Genomic DNA, 19,514 nt, shown 5'->3' on the forward strand with positions numbered 1-19,514 from the left:
ATTTCTCTAGCTGCTTCTCCTCAATTCTTCTGTCTCCTGGGATTGCGATGTCGATGATCCATACATTATTATTATTATTATTATTGTTATTATTATTATATCGGATAACTATTTGTCCCGAATGGTATTACATCAACTGCTCAAGCAAGGGTTGGACTAGATCTCCAAGGCCCCTCCCAATCCTGTTATTCTGTCCCATGTCCTAAACTGACTTTGAAGTCACAACCTGAGGTGCGGGCAAGTCATTTTTGTGGCCAGTGGGAAAAGCACGGGAACGGACTCCTTCCGCTGACCCGAGGAAAGCTTGGATCTAAATTGGCATCCGGATATGCCATCCCTAGAGAGCCGCTTCCTCTCAGCTGCCTTCCTTTGGACCAGCTTAATTGCCATACTGGTTCTTGTGTGCCGAAAATAATGAATTGAAATGAGAATTAATTTAGGTGTGGGTTGTTCCATTTTTAATTCGCTGGCATGGTGCTGCTGTCAGCATCTTAATGCTCATAATGCACATCATGTAAAATAAGAGACGGGTGTCCTTGGGATGCGTTCTGCCCAAGCAGGATGGAGAAGGCTTAAATGTTACTCCAATCCACCCACGCATTCACACACTCACTCCAGAATCCAGTAGACGGGAGAACAAAAACCCACTTTGCGGTATTACATTTTTAACTGCATGCCACAAGCTTTGTAGTTAGTTCTCCACTGATAACAATTTATTTACAGTAATACCTCGTCTTACAAACTTAATTGGTGCCGGAAGGTGGATCGTAAGGCGAAAGGTTCGTAAGACGAAACAATGTTTCCCATAGGAAACGATGTAAAAGCGATTAATGCGTGCAAGGGGGAAAAAGAAAATTGCAAAATGGCACTCCGCTGGGCACCGCCGCCCGGCTGTCACCTTTTAAAACAGCCGGGGGGCTTCTCGCCGTTCTCCCGAACCCGAACTCCAGGAAGGACGTCTTCTTGACGTCAAAGCTCCGCCCATGGAATTCCCTATTGGGATTCCCCACCTCCGTTTCAGCCTCCAGATCGTCTGAAAACGCCGCTGCCGATCGCAAACAGTGCTCCTGCGGGCGGCGCTGCCTGGCTGTCACCTTCTAAAACCTTCCGGGTTTGGCGTTCAGGAGAATGCCGAGAAGCCCCCTGGCTGCTTCAGAAGGTGACAGTCGGGCGGCAGCGCTTCTCGGTGGCCTCCCGAACCCAAAAAGTTCAAGTTCGGGAGAACGCTGAGAAGCCCCCCGGCTGTTTTAAAAGGTGACAGCTGGGCAGCGCCCAGCGGAGTGCCACTTTGCAATCTGCGGTGAGTTTGTAAGCTGGAAAAAGTTCGTAAGAAGAGGCAAAAAATTTCTGAACCCTAGGTTCGTATCTCGAGATGTTCGTATCTCGAAGGGTTCGTATCACGAGGTACCACTGTATTTGTTTGTTTGTTTGATGGACCTCCGGAACCGTCTTCTGCTGCATGAATCCCAGCAGCCGTTAACGTCCCACAGAGTCGGCCTTCTCCGGGTCCCGTCGACTAAACAATGTTGTCTGTCGGGACCCAGGGGAAGAACCTTCTCTGTGGCGGACCTGGCCCTCTGGAGTCGACTCCCCCCAGAGATCAGAACTGCCCCCACCCTCCTTGTCTTTGGCAAATTGCTTAAGACCCACCTATATCGCCAGGCATGGGGGAATTGAGACATCTCCCCCAGGCTTTTTATAATTTTATGTATGGCATGTGTGTGTTGCATGGTTTTTAAACAATGCGTTTTTTAATATTAGATTTGTTTACATTGTCACACTGTTTTATTATTGTTGTGAGCTGCCCCGAGTGTTTGGAGAGGGGCGGCATACAAATCTAATAAATTATTATTATAATTATTATTTATTTCTATGCCGCCCTTCTCGAGGTGACTCAGAGTGGTATACAACGTTATAAATGTAAACAATATGGCAGTTGGACCAAATTACTTATGGGACTACCTTCTGCCGCATGAATCCCAGCGACCGGTCAGGTCCCACAAAGTTGGCCTTCTTCAGTGAATATTTTGTAGCTGAACCTTGTATTTTCTTGCAGATGTTTCACTATCTAAATAGGTGAGGTCATTGGTGCTAAGAATCAGTGCTAGCACTGAGGACGTTGCCTAGATGGGTAACGAAACATCTTCAAGAAAATGACCAGCTTTGAAAGCACCAAGGGGCCCATAGTTCAACCTCAGCTATAAACATTATCTTTTATTTGTTTGTTTGTTTATTTATAATATTTATTTATTTGATTGATTTGATTTGATTTGTATGCTGCCCCTCTCCGTGAACTCGGGGCGGCTAACAACAGTGGTAAAAACAGCATGTGACAATCCAATAGTAAAACAGCTAAAAACCCTTGTTATAAAAACCAATCATACATATACAAACATACCATGCATAAATTGTAGAAGCCTAGGGGGAAAGAATATCTCAGTTCCCCCATGCCTGACGACAGATGTGGGCTTTAAGGAGCTTACGAAAGGCAAGGAGGGTGGGGGCTACTCTGATCTCTGGGGGGAGTTGGTTCCAGAGGTTCGGGGCCGCCACAGAGAAGGCTCTTCCCCTGGGTCCCGCCAAACGACATTGTTTAGTTGATGGGACCCAGAGAAGGCCAACTCTTCTGTTCATTCTTGGTGCGATGCTGAACAACATATTGGGAATCGGAAGAACAGAATTGGAAGGGGCCTTGGAAGGTCTTCTAGTCCAACCCCCTCTGAAGCAAGAAGCCCTATTACATTTCAGACAAATCCACCGTGGCGCCACGTTTTTTGTAGGTCCAATATTTTTAATAGGTTTAGTTTTATACTTTTGTGGGGTTTGACTTTTTTACTTTGGATTGGGAGCTGGCCATAGAGTTGGTTGTAAGACAGCGGCTACGTAAACATTTTAAGTAAATAAACTTTAAGTAAATATACATGCGCAGCAAGTGAAATCGTGCGCAAAAACACTTGCGCGAGTGAGATTTTGGCAATTTTTGCCTATTTTTTGCACGGAAGCAAAAATATCGGCAAAAATCACCGAAATCTGGCTTGCACGAGTGGCTTCACACACAATTTTGCTTGCTGTGCATACACAGAAGTGAAATCTCGTGCTGCCAGAGGTGCGCCCCCCCTGCTGGGCATATGCGCTCCCACGACAGCTTCAGCCGGCGCACGGATAGTGCCAAAGACAACAGGCCTTCCCTGGTCCAGTGTTATCTGGACGACCTGCTCATTCCTGCTTTCTCACAACAGCTGGCGAAGAGTGATCATTTATAGACGGAAGCTACATTATTGAAATAGCGACAGTCTAGGAATAAGATGGGAGAATTTACAGAAATAAAAGAAGCAGCAATAGAAAGCGCTCAGGCAGCAACAGTCCTAGGCTTGAAGGATGCGACAAAATGGACAATACAAAATTGGTATCGGTGCACGGTGGATCATATTCAGTTTGAGATTATGGATAAGAGGATGAATTCGGTCAATGAAACTGGTCTGGGGGAACTGATGGGACGATGGGGCAAGGGAAGAGGACAGTAGAATATGAGACCAAGCTATAAGGAATGAATTATTATTATTATTTATTGGATTTGTATGCCGCCCCTCTCCGCAGACTCGGGGCGGCTAACAATGATAAAAACAGCATGTAGAAATCCAATTAATGAAACAACTAAAAACCCCTATTATAAAACCAAACATACACACAAACATACCATGCATAACTTGTAATGGCCTAGGGGGAAGGAATATCTTAACTCCCCCATGCCTGGTGGTATAAATGAGTCTTGAGTAGTTTATGAAAGACAGGGAGGGTGGGGGCAGTTCTAATCTCCGGGGGGAGCTGGTTCCAGAGGGCTGGGGCCGCCACAGAGAAGGCTCTTCCCCTGGGGCCCGCCAAACGACATTGCTTAGTCGACGGGACCCGGAGAAGGCCAACTCTGTGGAACCTTATGTGTCGTTGGGATTCGTGCGGTAGCAGGCGGTTCCGGAGGTAATCTGGTCCCATGCCATGTAGGGCTTTAAAGATCATGACCAACACTTTGAATTGTGTATAAAGAATTACTTTATAATATGTAAATAGATATATTGCTCTCAAGTTAAAATGGCATATACAAAATATGCCCCCGTTTTGGTGGAGGGGTATGAACGTTGTTTGAGAGCGGGAACTTTGAACACGATGTTAAATGCTCTATGAATGTTACTATTATTCTAAAAATTATTTTAAAAATTTTATTTAAAAAAAGAAAGAAATCGTGATCGTCTCTAAAGCAGTTCTTGCACTTTCGACTGCTACATGCTACAATTTATTTATTTATTCATTCATTCATTTATTTATTTATTTATTGGATTTGTATGCCGCCCCTCTCCGTAGACTCGGGGCGGCTAACAACAATAATAAAAACAGCATGTAAATCCAATACTACAACTAAAAAAACCTTATTTTAAAACCAATCATACCTACAAGCAAACATACCATGCATAAATTGTAAAGGCCTAGGGGGAAAGAGCATCTCAGTTCCCCCATGCCTGGCGGCAGAGGTGGGTTTTAAGGAGCTTACGAAAGGCGAGGAGGGTGGGGGCAATTCTAATCTCTGGGGGGACCTGGTTCCAGAGGGCCGGGGCTGCCACAGAGAAGGCTCTTCCCCTGGGCCCTGCCAAACGACATTGTTTAGTTGACGGGACCCGGAGAAGACCCACTCTGTGGGACCTAACTGGTCGCTGGGATTCGTGCGGCAGAAGGCGGTCCCTGAGTTACAAGCAATTTAGGACCACATCCCCAGCATCACGGGATCAAAATTCAAGTGCTTGGCAACAAGTGTATATTCATCCACAACCATTTCAGATTCCTGGGGTCAAACCGATCATCCCCTGTGGCCTCCCCATCCTGCTTCCTCTCTGAGTAATTGGGGGGATGAAGCCAGATCCGGCTAACGGCCTGCGTGATTTACTTGAACAATCGGCCACGATTTGTTGAACCAAAAAGATCATTAAAAAAACGGGCAGCAATTTATTTAACTGCCCTCTTTACGCAGAGGAAATCCTGGCCGGCAATTTGTGGTCGTGAATCAAACACTAAAAGCACCGGACTTCGTCCTAGTCATTAAATAATTGCAGCCCACCGATTTTGGGGTTTGTTTTTTTTTCTTTTGGGGAGCAGGGAAGGCCGAACTTTGGAGAGGCAACGCACACCCCTTTCAAAAGGAAAATAAACAAATCAGCCAGTGAGATGCATGGACTAAATTGAGCAGAGGGTGTGGCCCCAAGTTGGTGGTTTTCACACCCGTGACTGTATTTGCCAGCAGCTTTTTAATCCCGGCTTCAAGAAACACCGGGAACAGCTGGGACTCGCCTTGCAGATCCTTCTCCCCTAAGGTCCAGCCGCTCAGCCACCACCTCCGTTAGGCATCTCCAAGTCCTTGGGGTCCCTGGCTGCAAAGACGCCCAACTACAAGCAAAATTTAGGAGCCACCCTTCAATAGTTTTTTCTCCTGAGCATCGCTAGAACATCAGTGCCATGGCGTTCCAGTCTTTTTCCGTGGTGTCCTCCCAGCCTGGCACTACCCATCCATCCTCCACGCATCCTTCATCCTCCACGCACCCTTCATCCGGCACCAGACCCTGCCTGGCCCCCTACCGGGATTGGAAAACTGAATTAACGGATTGCTGTTCGGACAAACAGATTTGTGAGTATCTCCTGGACTCCATCTGAGAGGGAGAGGCCCAGCGAAGGGCTACCCAAATTTTTAATACCACATTGTGGCTGCGGCTTGTGCATTCTCCAGCCTATAGGAGATTCCGCAGTCGGTGGATTGACCTCCGCCTGTCAACCAATCAGGTCTGAGCCCATACTATGAAAGCTCAAGTTCTGTCAATCAATCCGCTTTTTTTGCGAAGTTCGAAGCTTGGGCTCAGTGTGGTCAACGTGCATAGTGATTGACAGACAATAGACAGTTAAACAATAGCAAAATAATCCAAGCACAGGAAAGGGTAAACCTCCTAGGTAAGAGGAGGGATGAGAAAGAAATAGATAACTAGACTCTCGAGAAGAGAAGGGAGGGTCCGACGGTGGAATCTCCTATATGAGAGAATGACCGTTCAGATAGAAGGTAAGTTCAACGGTTGATTTTCTTTCAATATCTTTCAGTGCTGTGGAGTGGAGCTCCATTTTCGCTACCCCACTGCATCCGGGCAGTGGCTCATCCCATGGAGAGGCACCAGGTCCTGTCCCCCCTCCAGCTTTCTTCCAATAGACCCAGTGGTTCTCCAACTGGAGGTCGGGACGCCTTTAGGGGTCGAATGACCATGTCACAGGGGTCGCCTAAGACCCCTGTGACATGGTCAGCGGTTCAAATCTCATCACTGGCTCAAGGTTGACTCAGCCTTCCATCCTTCCGAGGTGGGTAAAATGAGGACCCGGATTGTGGGGGCAATAGGCTGGCTCTGTTAAAAAGGGCTATTGCTAACATGTTGTAAGCTGCCCTGAGTCTAAGGAGAAGGGCAGCATAAAAATAGAATAAATACATAAATACATGCTCGCTGCAGTGTCGCCCAATGTTGATCACATGGCAACGTTGTGTTGGAAAGGTGTGAAACCCTACACTACTTCAGACAGATGGTTAAAAGCTTCCATTGTTGGAGCATACACAACTTCTGGAGGCAAGCTGTTCCACTGATCAATTGTTCTCAGTCAGGAATTTTCGCCTTAGTTCTAAGTTGTTTCTCTCTCGTTTAGTTTCCACCCACTGCTCCTTGCTCTACCCAAAGCTGCTTTGGAGAATAGGTTGACTCCTTCATCTTTGTGGCAACCCTTGAGAGATTGAAACACTGCTATCATGTCTCCCCTGGTCCTTTTTTTCATTAAACTAGCCATGCCCAGTTCCTGCAACCGTTCTTCGTTATCTTTTAGCCTTCAGTCTCCTAATCCTCTTTGTTGCCCTTCTCTGCACTGTTTCTAGAGTCTCAAAATCCTTTTTGCATCGTGGCGACCAAAACTGGATGCCGTATTCCAAGTGACGCCTTATCAAAGTGGTACTAACACTTCACGTGATCTTGATTCTCTCCCTCTGTTAATGCAGTCTAGAACTGTGTTGGCTTTTTTGGCAGCTGCTGCACACGTCTGGCTCCTATTTAAATGGTTGTGTACTAGGACTCCAAGATCCCTCTCACACTTAATATTGTTGAGCAAGGCACCACATATACTGTACCTGTGCGTTTTTCTGTGCTGTTGTAAACTTTGGCTACTAAACAAATGGTCGTTGAGGACGACCCGCATTTATCGTTTTCCCTGGTGATGGTGTTCCCTTGTTTTGGCTACTCATATAATTCTCCAGGAGGTCAGATCTGTAATCATCAGAGGAACAGCGTGCCACTTGACGTCGCTGGCCCGAAGGCTGGCGCTAAAATAACGCAGAGGGACGAGCGCGGGTGGTCAAATTCAAATTGCTTTCCCTCCCACTTTTCCAGGTATCTGTGGCGCCATGGCTCCTTGTGTCCTGGCATGCCAAGTGGCTTCGAGCCTTGGTGAGTGCTGCTGCCTGCCATGCCTCCCGGGAGCATTGGTGGCGCTGCGGACCGCCTTGCGAGAACAGAGGCGCATCGAGGTATTTATCACTATTATTCATTGGATTAAAATCCCGCCCCTCTCCGAGGACGCCCTTCTCCGATTTCTCGTCTTCTCTGCAATTTAATCCCGGGGAGATTTTGAGTTGGAGAGAGCTGGGCGGGATGGCACGGCTGAGAAGGAGGTGGGAGGAAATTTGCGATCCCGCAAAAGAAGACGAGAAGCAGATTTTAATTAAAATTAATCCAATTCAATTGGCATCCACTGCATTTGATCTCCTGCTGATTTTCAGTCCTGGAGTGGGTGGAGAGGGAGGGAAGGAATGAAGGAAGGGAAGGAAGAAGGGAAGGATGAAAGGAAAGAGGAAGGAAGGGAAGAAGGAAAGAAAGGAAAGAAAGAAGGGAAGATGGGAAGGAAGAAAGGAATGAAGGAAGGGAAGAAGGAAAGGAAAGAAGGAAAGAAATGATGGGAAGGAAGGAAAGAAGAGAAGGAAGGAAGGAAAGATGGGAAGGAAGAAAGGAAAGAGGAAGGAAGGAAGGGAAGAAGGAAAGAAACGAAAGAAATTATGGGAAGGAAGGGAAGAAGGAAAGGAAGGAAAGAAAAGAAGGAAAGAAATAATGGGAAGGAAAGAAGGGAAGGAGGAGGAAGGAGGGAAGGAAGGAAGGGCAAGATCTCTCATTGCACCGTGGAGACGGCTCGCTAGATCTTTAAAAAGGAAAAGCGAAGTCAGAAAACGGGAGATCGGTGGACGGTTGGTTTTCCCCCCGTTTATTTTGAATCGGAGACAGTTGGAATTGGGAAGGCGCATAGAGTTTTACTTAACTTAAATAAAAGATGTTAATGTATAGCAGTGTCCTTCAGCCGCGAGAACTTTCAGGGGTGTGGACTTCCATTCCCAGAATTCCCCAGCCAGCAGAGCTCCCCAAATTTACGGTTATTTTTATTTCTCCCTCTTCTTTCCAAGGGAGATGTGTGCACAGATTGGTTGACGACCTGCTGTTGCTGCCCCTGCGCCACCTGCCAGATGGCGCGCGAGTTGAAAGACGGCTGCTAAGCCCTCCTGGCGCCCAGGAAGCCCGCTTCACCATTAACCCGGAAAGAGAAACTTACCCGTCAGGAAAGAATGACGACATCGGACTGAGCAGAAAAAGGCCTTCAAACAAAAGAGACAGCAAACAACCGCACAATCTTCCTGCCCTTCTCCCATCACCAAGTTTTCGGCCCCACGCCTGGACCCCTACAGCGGCCGTTGAGGTCACCTCAATACGCCAAAAACAGCACGGCTCCCTAATTCTGACCAGTCGAGCTGCTTGGAATTAAACACGCTTTCCGTTCACTCAATCCCATCCAGCCTGGGATTAACTCCTTTAATCACCGCGCGACAGCTCGCCCGGTGTCGCAACAAACCAGCCTTTCAAGATCAAAGGACTACCGCAAAACCCCGAACACGATTTTATCTCCCAGGGATCAAAGGAACACCTGCTGCTGCTGCTTCCCATTTGCAAGGGAGATGTCTTATCGACACAAACGCTCGTCCGCGTTCACAAAATCGCAGGCCAAGCGAAAATGTATTGCCCAATGTGCTTTTTCTTCAGGAGATTGTTTTACTCCTCCAAACACTCCCGATTGACAAGGATTACTCCTCCTTCGAATCCAGATATTGCCAGGCGACTACTTTAAATGTGTTTCTGGATTTGTGGTGTCCACGGGGGTGGGAACGGCCGGTAGTTCTGGCCGATCTTGCGTAACGCCGGGTCGAAAGCAGGCGATTTGAGATCTAGTTCATTCTCTGCACGGTGCTTGGAAAAGCAAAGCTGTGGACAATCGAACCGAAACACCGTCCTTTCTCCATCTTTACGCTCACTTTTCGACAAGTCCGGCCTGGGGTTCGCTCACAGGCTGCCTTCACACAGGCTGCTCAGTGGTAACTATGGAACTGTTTCATTGTCGGGATGGAAACGTCAGAATGGCCAAGCCCTGTGTGAAGACATCGGCTGAACAAAGTGGAGGTATGAAGACACAGAAGAGCTACCAGTGAATAACTATAACCAAGCTGAGCATGTTGCACCATTGCGGACACTAAGACTTGGTTACGCGTGTCGGGGAAATGCAGACATTTAAGAGCTAGGCTGAGGGCCAGGTTGCATGCTTCCCCTCTGACGGGGGTCTTGAACTCTGGTGACTCTACGATTTGGTGGACTTCAGCTCCCAGAACTCCCGAGCCAGCAGGGCCACCTGAGGAATTCTGGGAGTTGAAGTCCACAAGTCGCCAATATTTGAGAGACCCCTGCGGCCTATCCAGGGGTAGGCAAAGTTGGCTCTTCTATGACATGTGGACTTCAACTCCCAGAATCCCTGAGCTAGCATGATTGGCTGAGGAATTCTGGGAGTTGAAGTCCACCTGGCATAGAAGAGCCAACTTTGGCCAATACCAGGAATAAGCAAAAGTTGGCTCTTCGATGACATGTGGACTTCAACTCCCAGAATCCCTGAGCTAGCATGATTGGCTCAGGAATTCTGGGAGTTGAAGTCCACCTGGCATAGAAGAGCCAACTTTGCCCACCCCTGCGGCCCATACCATCCACTCATACCGAGTCGACCCCAGGACCCTCCCGAGCAGGAGGGCGGCAGAGCAGGCACTCAAGCCCTTTGTTGGCGAGAACATCTCCAGCTGGCGGGAATGTCTGTAGCGACGCCATACGACCTGGAGAGCCTTGGCACGCCTCTTCTCCTGAAGGTCCTGCCCTCTTCAGCCCCTCCCCACAGGCAGAGGGCGGTGGCTGAAGCCCATCTCCGTCCCAGCAGGGCCGCCTTCCCCGCTAGCTCATAGCGACATGCTCGTGAGGTTCTCGTGGCTCAGTAGGCCCTTGCGGGAGCTGCTCATACCATGGCTGCTACTGAAGTAGTCCTGGAGGTTGTGGCGCAGGGTGACGAGAGCAGAGCCCAGGCAAGCCCGGTTAGGGGCCTGCAGCCCACCCGGTAGCTGGAAGAGGACGGTCGCCACGCCGGCCATGCCGTCGTCCGTAGGCTCCAAAGTGATGGGCCCCACGCGGAAGCTGGAGTACGAGTAGCCCATGAGATGAGACAAGAAGGGCTCCGAGCGGCGGAAGTGGGCCACGGGGTAGGGGACCTCGTGGTAGGGTTTCAAGCGGCTGGGGAGGGGCTGGGCCGCCGCCAGGGAGGGGAGTTTGTGGGGGCGGGCGGGGAGGAAAACCAGCTCGGCCGGCGCCCCCAAATTATCCGGCTCGAAATAAATGGTCACTTTGGCGAAAGGCCGGCTAGCCATCTTGGTCATTTCCTGCAAGTGACGCCGTTGCTCGTGCCTCAAGTCCAAGAACTGCTTCACTTTCCAAAGCAAGACGCAGACGGAGAGGAAGAGGAAGAAGCACGAGAAGAAGACAGAGAAGAAGACGAAGAGGTCGATGTGCGCCTGGTCCTGTCGGAAAAAGAGCAGGCCCTGAGACTCGGTGACGTTGGGGCTGGTGCCGCCGATGCCCAGCAGGACGACGTAAAAACGGCTGGATTTCAGGGCATGGATCTCGTGCGGGTAAGTGATCACCACGCGATCACGGACCCCCCGCACGATCAGCACTTCCTGCTGCTCCCGCACGGTGATGTACGTAATCAAGCCGTGAGCTTGCGCCTCGCGTACCGGCGGCGAGGGCTGGCTCCCGTTGCTGCGTGTCGGCGTATCTTCCCCCGAGGCGACAATCCTCACCAGGTGGATACCCGTTGCGGCGTCGACATCCACCACAAACGTTTCGTAGGATGTAGAGATGTAGACGTCCACCCCGCCGAAGGTCACGTCGATGGTGATCCGGATGTCCACGTTGGTAAATTTGGGCTGGACGCCGAAAAAAACCGAGCGTCCAAAGAGCAGGTTTTTGATGTTCGGCTCGTGAAAACAGTTGAGTTGGGACGTTGGGTCGAAGCAGCTCTCCTGGTCGACGATGATCAGCCGGTAGCACTGGTGGCCGCCCACTGGATTCCCATGGAACAATTCCCGGCATTTGGCGCACTGTGGAAAGGGGAGTAAAAAACGGTGGGTAGATTTATAGGAAGCTATTCCAACTACAGTGGTACCTCTACTTACGAACTTAATTCGCTCCATGACCACATTTTTAAGTAGAAAAGTTTGTAAGAAGAAGCAATTTTTCCCATAGGAATCAATGTAAAAGCAAATAATGCCTGCGATTGGGGAAACCACAGGGAGGGTGGAGGCCCTGTTTCCTCCCAGGAGATTCCTAGAGAGGCCCCACGGAGGCTTCTCTCTGCCTTTTCCGGTTACAGATTCGGAGGGTTGGGTTTGTAAGTGGAAAATGGTTCTTGAGAAGAGGCAAAACAATCTTGAACACCCCGTTCTTATCTAGAAAAGTTTGTAAGTGGAGGCGTTCTTAGGTAGAGGCGCCACTGTACTTTGAACTCTTCTTCCTACTCGATTTGTGAACCATATTTGAAAACCAGAAGTCCCCAAACTTGGTAATTCTGGGACCTGAAGTCCACAAGTCATAAACTTGCCAGGTTTGGAGACTCCCTGGTTTTAAGAGACGCCGGCAAACCAGCATGTGTCATTTCCCACACCACAGTAATACTTATTAGTGGACCTTAAATTCAGTGCAACGGGGTCTGAAAAGCTGATGCATGGCCCGTAATGCACATTTTCTATGCTCGCAACGACTGCAGGACACAGTGGTTTTGATTGCTACTCCAACCACAAAAATCGGCATGCGACGTCAGTATGATTTCTTTCCAGAATTCCATCCATCTTTGAAGAAATGTAACGTGCTCCAGGTTATTTGTGACGACGGGCCTTCGGGACTGCCTGTTACTAGTTCCGTCAATAAAAGCAATATACTAAGTCGATAAATATTTGTTGAGCAGTGAATGCTTTTGTTTGGCTTCTATTTATCCCAGAAGGGGAGGAATGTTGGACAAGAGTATCAAATTCGATTTCACTGAGGGCTGCATCAGAGTTGTGTTTGACCTTGGGGGGGGGGAGGGGGCAGGGGACATGGCCAGATCAATGTCACTCGTGTCACAGGGACCCGTGGTTTTCACCTCCTGAGCTCTGTTTTCTGCTACGATGGCCTCCTGCAATCCCATGCCAGCAAAAATGGAACTGTGAGACGTCTCTTTGCTGTTTCTAGGGCAGCCCTGTGGGCCAAGTTTAAGCACCCCGGGGGCCTGATCTTTCCCCTAAGTTTGACATCCTTAGTGTAGGACAATGCCCAGAGAAGAATGGAATAGAATAGAATGGAGTGGAGAGGAACGGAACGGAACAGAAATATGGAATAGTATAGAAATAGAAAATAGAATAGAATAGAAATATGGAATAAAATAGTATAAAGATATGGAATAGAAATAGTATATGGAAATATGGAATAGAATAGTATAGAAATAGAAAATAGAATAGAAATATGGAATAAAATAGTATAGAGATATGGAATAAAATAGTATAGAAATAGAAAATAAAATAGAATAGAAATATGGAATAAAATAGTATAGAGATATGGAATAAAATAGTATATTGAAATACGGAAGAGAATAGTATAAAAATAGAAAATAGAATAGAATAGAATAAAAATATGGAGTAGAATAGTATATAAGTAGAAAATAGAATAGAATATAGAATAGGAATAGAATAGAATAGAATTCTTTATTGGCCAAGTGTGATTGGACACACAAGGAATTTGTCTTGGTGCAGATGCTCTCAGTGTACATAAAAGAAAAAGAGACATTTGTCAAGACTCAGGAGGTACAACACTCAATGATTGTCATAGGGGTCAAATAAGCAATCAGGAAACAATCAATATTGATATGAATCGTAAAGATAAGAGCAACAAGTGACAGAAACAGTCCTTGGTTTTGTGAGCGAACGCCCCTTTCTCTAGGGAGCCTAGGGCAGGCCCTTTTCTTTGGGGTCCTCCCCTTTCAAGACCCTCCTCCCAACCTGAACCCAGAGCCATCTGCCCGACTCCTTTACCTGTTGCTTGTAACAGTCCTTTTTGTCAGCCTGGGCGCTGTTCTGGCAACCTCCGGTCTCCGTGTTGTTTTGGCACGGGCAGCCGGTCCCATCCAGCTCATGGCAATAGTCAGCGTGGCCGTTACATTGGCACCTGAGAGAGGAGGGGGGGGAGGAGATAACGGGTCTCTCCGGATGCACCGTCCCACCACAGCCGGGACCTCTCGTTACGTCGGAAAAGATCGGTAGTCCTCGAACGTAAAACCACAATTTGGATTGCTAAGCGAATCATTCCCATGAACGCTCCCTGACTTTTTACGCTTCTTTATATACTACGGTCATTAAGTAGATCATTACCGTCGTTAAGTGAATCCGGCTCCCCCCACCTGCCACCTGGGGAAGTTTGCAAATGGTGATCATGTAATGGCAATTACAGTGGTCCCTCTTCTTAGGAACTTCATTCGTTCCATGATCAGGTTCTTAAGTAGAAAAGTTTGTAAGAAGAAGCAATTTTTACCATAGGAATCAATGTAAAAGCAAAACAGGCGTGTGATTGGAGAAACCACAGGGAGGGTGGAGGCCCTGTTTCCTCCCAGGAGATTCCTAGACAGGCACCCCCGGAGGCTTCTCCCCGCCTTTTCCGGCCCTGTTTCCTCCCAGGAGATTCCTAGACAGGCCCCACTGAGGCTTCTCCCCGCCTTTTTCAGCCCTGTTTCCTCCCAGGAGATTCCTAGAGAGACCCCATGGAGGCTTCTCCCTGCCTTTTCTGGCCCTGTTTCCTCCCAGGAGATTCCTAGAGAGGCCCCACGGAGGCTTCTCCCCGCTTTTTCCGGCCCTGTTTCCTCCCAGGAGATTCCTAGAGAGGCCCCACAGAGGCTTCTCCCCGCCTTTTCCGGCCTTGTTTCCTCCCAGGAGATTCCTAGACAGGCCCCATGGAGGCTCCTCCCCGCCTTTTCCGGCCCTGTTTCCTCCAAGGAGATGCCTAGAGAGGCCCCACGGAGGCTTCTCCCTGCCTTTTCCGGTTACAGTTTCGGAGGCTGGGGTTTGTAAGTGCAAAATGGTTTGTGAGAAGAGCCAAAAAAATCTTGAACACCCGGTTCTTATCTAGAAAAGTTTGTAAGTAGAGGCGTTCTTAGGTAGAGGAACCACTGTACATCATAAGTGTCGCTAAATAGGAACCTAGTGTCTGAATTGATTGATGGCTGAGATTTGATGGCTGTTTATTTATTTATTGGATTTATATGCCGCCCCTCTCCGAGGACTCAGTGGCTTACAACATATGAAAGAAACAATGACAACGTTAATTAATTTTCCAAACTAATCCAATTAATTTTAAAACTAATTATTCTAAAAAAACCCAGTAATATTAAAAATCAATCATTACTATTCACACAACAGACATACATAACATTCGGCAGCCAGGGGGCTAAGATTTAATGGCCCCAAACCTGGTGTCACAAATGAGTCTTTAGACTCTTGCAGAAGGCGAGGAGAGTAGGGGCAGTACGAATCTCCGGGGGAGGGGGGGAGCTGGTTCCAGAAGGCCGGGGGCCCCCACGGAGAAGGCTCTTCCCCTGGGTCCCACTCAATGACATTGTCTAGTCGACGGGACCTGGGAGAAAGCCGACTCTGTGGGATCTCACCGGTTTGCAAACTTCGCCCAGCTCAACTTTTGCTACCGGTGCGGCATCCTTTACCGTTCCGGTAGCAACCCACTACTGCTGTGGGGAGAATAGGAGGAGGAAGGGGTGCCAGATACAGTAGTACCTCTAGATACGAGCTGCTCCACATGCGAGTATTCCAAGTTACGAGCCACGAGGGGAGAGAAATTTCTTTTCGAGACCCGAGCTCAAATTCGGGATACGAGCCGAGCGTCCACTAGGTGGCGCAAGAATCCTTGCTTCTGGTTATCTCGGAGGGGAAAAACAAAGTCTAAAGCCATTTGTTCCAGATACGAGTTGTTCGACATACGAGCTCCGTTCTGGAACGAAGTAAACTCGTATCTAGAGGTACTACTGTATATGTATTATTTTTTTTAAAAAATACCCAGGGCTTTCAGAGGTCTTACTTGGTACATTTGCCCTCCAGCAGGAAGTAGCCGTGCAGGCAGCTCTCACACTTATCCCCAAAGCTGTTGTTCTGACAATTCACGCACACCGCCACATCCTCGGCAGGCCCTTCGGACACCCACATGGGAATCTGTGGAAAGAAAAAAGACAGCCTGTCCAGTTCTCTCCCTCTTCTCCGTTGTGAGTGGTCCTTGTCCACCTCAGGTCAGGTCAGATTCTGAGGAAGATGAACCAAGCCCCTCTGGATACCCTGGGCCAGGGGCTTTGCCAGCTGATGCAGAGAGCGAGACTGAGTGAGAAAATGACCTGAGTGAGTCTGAGGAACCACTAGAGGGGACTGATGGGGGAGCGGTCCCGGTCAGAGGATGAGGAAGACATTAGGGTGGAAAGTCAGTGGATAGATCCTCACTATAGGAGATTGCTGAGAAGGCGAGAGGAGTTGTATGGTAAAAGGTATCAGCTTACAGCCTTGGTCACTTTGGGGTGTGATGTCACTTCCAGGCAGTATAAAGGCAAAGGATTGTGGGAAGTGGGGTGTGGGGATTCAATGTCGTTCGATGGAAGGTTGTAGAGTGGGGGTATGCTTGAACAAGTCTCCAGAATCATGATTTCTGCTCGGGATTTTGATGAGCAGATTCATATGCTTAAATTATAAATGGACTTTGTTATCTAAGGAACGCTAATTAGGCCTTTCCTGGACATTGCTGATGCTTAGCTCTGGAGAGAAACATAGAAGAAGACTGACGGCAGAAAAAGACCTCCTGGTCCATCTAGTCTGCCCTTATACTATTTCCTGTATTTTATCTTACAATGGATATATGTTTATCCCAGGCATGTTTAAATTCAGTTACTGTGGATTGACCAACCACGTCTGCTGGAAGTTTGTTCCAAGGATCTACTACTCTTTCAGTGAAATAATATTTTCTCACATTGCTTCTGATCTTTTCCCCAACTAACTTTAGATTGTGTCCCCTTGTTTTTGTGTTCACTTTCCTATTAAAAACACTTCCCTCCTGGACCTTATTTAACCCTTTAATATATTTAAATGTTTCGATCATGTCCCCCCTTTTCCTTCTGTCCTCCAGACTATACAGATTGAGTTCATGAAGTCTTTCCTGATACGTTTTATGCTTAAGACCTCCCACCATTCTTGTAGCCCGTCTTTGGACCCGTTCAATTTTGTCAATCTCTTTTTGTAGGTGAGGCCTCCAGAACTGAACACAGTACTCCAAATGTGGTCTCACCAGCGCTCTATATAAGGGGATCACAATCTCCTTCTTCCTGCTTGTTATACCTCTAGCTATGCAGCCAAGCATCCTACTTGCTTTTCCTACTGCCTTTTCCCTTGCTATTCAAAATCAGTTTTTCGCTATGTGTGCTTTTATCAATAAAGAGTTTGATTTTACTCCGAAATAAGGGACTTTTGAGTTGGTGGGTTTGTTCCAAGGGCCGTGCGCAGAACATTTACAAGGAGGTAGGAGTTACAGAGTCGGTTTTCAACAGTTGAACCAAAATGATGTCCTAATAAGATACAACCCCCTAAGATCCGGGCGTTTCCGTCACTCACCAAGGCCGGCTCTAGGGGGAAGCGGATCGGATCCTGCTGCGCCTGCTTGTATTCTTCCCGCGTGATGCACACATTGCTGTTCCCTCGGCAAAAAACGTGGCAGGGACGGCAGGAGCCACCGTTCAGGGCTGACCCGACATAGAGCGGCTGGCATTTGTCACAGTGTTGTCCCTGAAATGGAGGCGCAGACGGGACAGAGTTTTGCACGGCGGGCAACACAAAGGGAGGATTTGAGGAGTCTGGGGTGAAACAGGGTGGCAAGCAGAGGGATTCCCAGGAGGGTGGGGGGAGGAGGGGCAACTCAGCTCAGAGATTATGTGCGAGAGAAAGTGGGCGAGGACAGCCCCTCCTTAATAGTTCCCAAAGTATATTGCAGGGGGAGGGGGAGAGAGACGGGGATAGGATGATCAATCGATCAATCCATCGATCGATAGAGCATGGAGGGATGAATGGGTGGATGGATAGATAGATAGATAGATGATAGAGGATAGATAGATAAGATAGATAGAAAGATAGAAAGAAAGAAAGATAGAAAAAAAGAAAGAAAGAAAGATAGATAGATGATAAATGAGAGAGATTATAGATAGACAGAAGATTGATATAGATAATAGATAGATAGATGATAAATAGATAATAGATAAATGATAGAAATAGATGAGAGATAGAGATAGATAGATGATAGATAGATAGATGATAGAGGATAGATAGATAGATAGATAAGATAGATAGAAAGATAGAAAGAAAGAAAGATAGAAAAAAAGAAAGATAGATAGATAGATGATAAATGAGAGAGATTATAGATAGACAGAAGATTGATATAGATAATAGATATATAGATAGATGATAAATAGATAGATAATAGATAAATGATAGAAATAGATGAGAGATAGAGATAGATAGATGATAGATAGATAGATAGATAGATGATAAATGAGAGATAGAGAGATTATAGATAGACAGATGATATAGATAATAGATATATAGACAGATGATAGATAAATGATAGAAATAGATAGACAGACAGACAGATGATATAGATTATAGAGAATAGATGATAGCTACCTAGATAGATGATAAATGATAGAGATAGATGACAGATGAGAGATAGAGATAGATAGATAGATAGATAGATAGATAGATAGATAGATAGATAGATAGATAGATAGATGATAGAGATAGACAGATAGAAAGACAGGCAGGCAGGCATGATATAGATGATAGATAGACAGACAGACAGATGATATAGATGATTGATAGATGATAGATAAATAGATAGATAGAGGATAAATGATAGAAATAGATGAGAGGTGAGAGAGAGATGAGAGATGGATAGATGATAGATAAATAGATAAATAGAGGATAAATGATAGAAATAGATGAGAGATGAGAGACAGATGTGTGTGAGAGAGCGGGAGGGCTCTTCATCCTCCTCACCATGGTGTTGTTGAAACACTGCAGGCACTGGTCTTGTGCCCCCACGCCCCGGCAATTGCTGTGTTTGTTGCACTGGCATTCCACCGAGCAGTTCTGACCCACGTAGCCAAAATGGCACTGGCACGCATTGGGTTCCACACAGGTCCCGTTCACACAACCTTGCTCGCACACCGGTTTGCACAGTCCTGTGATGCTGCAGAGGGGGAGAGGGAGGAGAGGAGGAGGAGGAGGAACAAGAGGCAGAATCACAAACGAGTCTTTGGCAACACGTGTGCAACTTTGGGCAGGAAGAACAGCCGAACGACACCCATTTTCCTTCACCCTATGCGGGGGGCCAAATGCTCCCAGTTCGCTTGTGCCTGTCGGTTGTCGGAGAGCCGGTCGCGAAGACCGCACGAAGCTCCGCCCACACAAAGCTCCGCCCACACAAAGCTCCGCCCGCACGAAGCTCCGCCCGCACGAAGCTCCGCCCGCACGAAGCTCCGCCCACATGCCCAGATGTCACCATCTGTGCATGCAGAGAATGCTTTTTTATTATTATTATTATTATTATTATTATTATTATTATTATTATTATTATTATTATTATTATTATTTATTAAATTTGTATGCTTTAGACATGCACAGAGGGTAAAATAATGGTAAAATCCATTATTGCAATTGGGGGACGTACAGATTGGCCCCTTAAATGAACCCAGAGATTTGAGTTCCAATTTATACAGGTAGTCCTCGACTTACGACAGTTCGCTTTGTGACCGTTAAAAGCAGTGGTGAAATCCATTTTTTTTAAAATTACTGTTTCTGGGGAGGGGTGTGACTTGGTGGGCACGGCAGGAGGAGGATATTGCAAAATTTTACCCACGCACTCCCGACAATTCAAATAACGTATATGTAAAGTTTCGCATTTGTGCCATTACTGTAGGCTGAGAAAAAAAAA

At 47.3% G+C, this 19,514-nt stretch overlaps 2 protein-coding genes across 2 annotated transcripts in view; one reads left to right on the top strand and one right to left on the bottom strand.

The window, feature by feature from the left end:
* The first annotated feature begins 5,489 nt into the window (after positions 1-5,489).
* LOC139173884 (cornifelin homolog A-like) lies at positions 5,490-8,693 on the top strand. Its single transcript, XM_070763759.1, has 3 exons — positions 5,490-5,668; positions 7,449-7,585; positions 8,510-8,693. The coding sequence occupies exons 1-3, from the start codon at positions 5,500-5,502 to the stop codon at positions 8,597-8,599; spliced, it is 396 nt and encodes a 131-aa protein (XP_070619860.1). The 5' UTR covers positions 5,490-5,499; the 3' UTR covers positions 8,600-8,693.
* The window catches only part of MEGF8 (multiple EGF like domains 8), a 62,798-nt gene continuing 51,581 nt past the window's right edge, over positions 8,298-19,514 (bottom strand). The window contains 5 exon segments of the mRNA XM_070763758.1: positions 8,298-11,563; positions 13,529-13,661; positions 15,576-15,706; positions 17,144-17,314; positions 18,578-18,770. Of these exon segments, the coding sequence (XP_070619859.1) occupies positions 10,370-11,563; positions 13,529-13,661; positions 15,576-15,706; positions 17,144-17,314; positions 18,578-18,770 (1,822 nt within the window). The 3' untranslated portion in view covers positions 8,298-10,369.

Source organism: Erythrolamprus reginae, chromosome 11 (genome assembly GCF_031021105.1).
Source record: "Erythrolamprus reginae isolate rEryReg1 chromosome 11, rEryReg1.hap1, whole genome shotgun sequence".
Taxonomy (NCBI): domain Eukaryota; kingdom Metazoa; phylum Chordata; class Lepidosauria; order Squamata; family Dipsadidae; genus Erythrolamprus; species Erythrolamprus reginae.

Coding starts and splice junctions, on each gene's coding strand:
- LOC139173884 (XM_070763759.1), top strand. CDS start 5,500: ATGGCGTTCCAGTCTTTTTCCGTGGTGTCCTCCCAGCCTGGCACTACC. Junction 5,669..7,448: donor CTGTTCGGACAAACAGATTT/GTGAGTATCTCC, acceptor CCACTTTTCCAG/GTATCTGTGGCGCCATGGCT. Junction 7,586..8,509: donor GAGAACAGAGGCGCATCGAG/GTATTTATCACT, acceptor CTTCTTTCCAAG/GGAGATGTGTGCACAGATTG.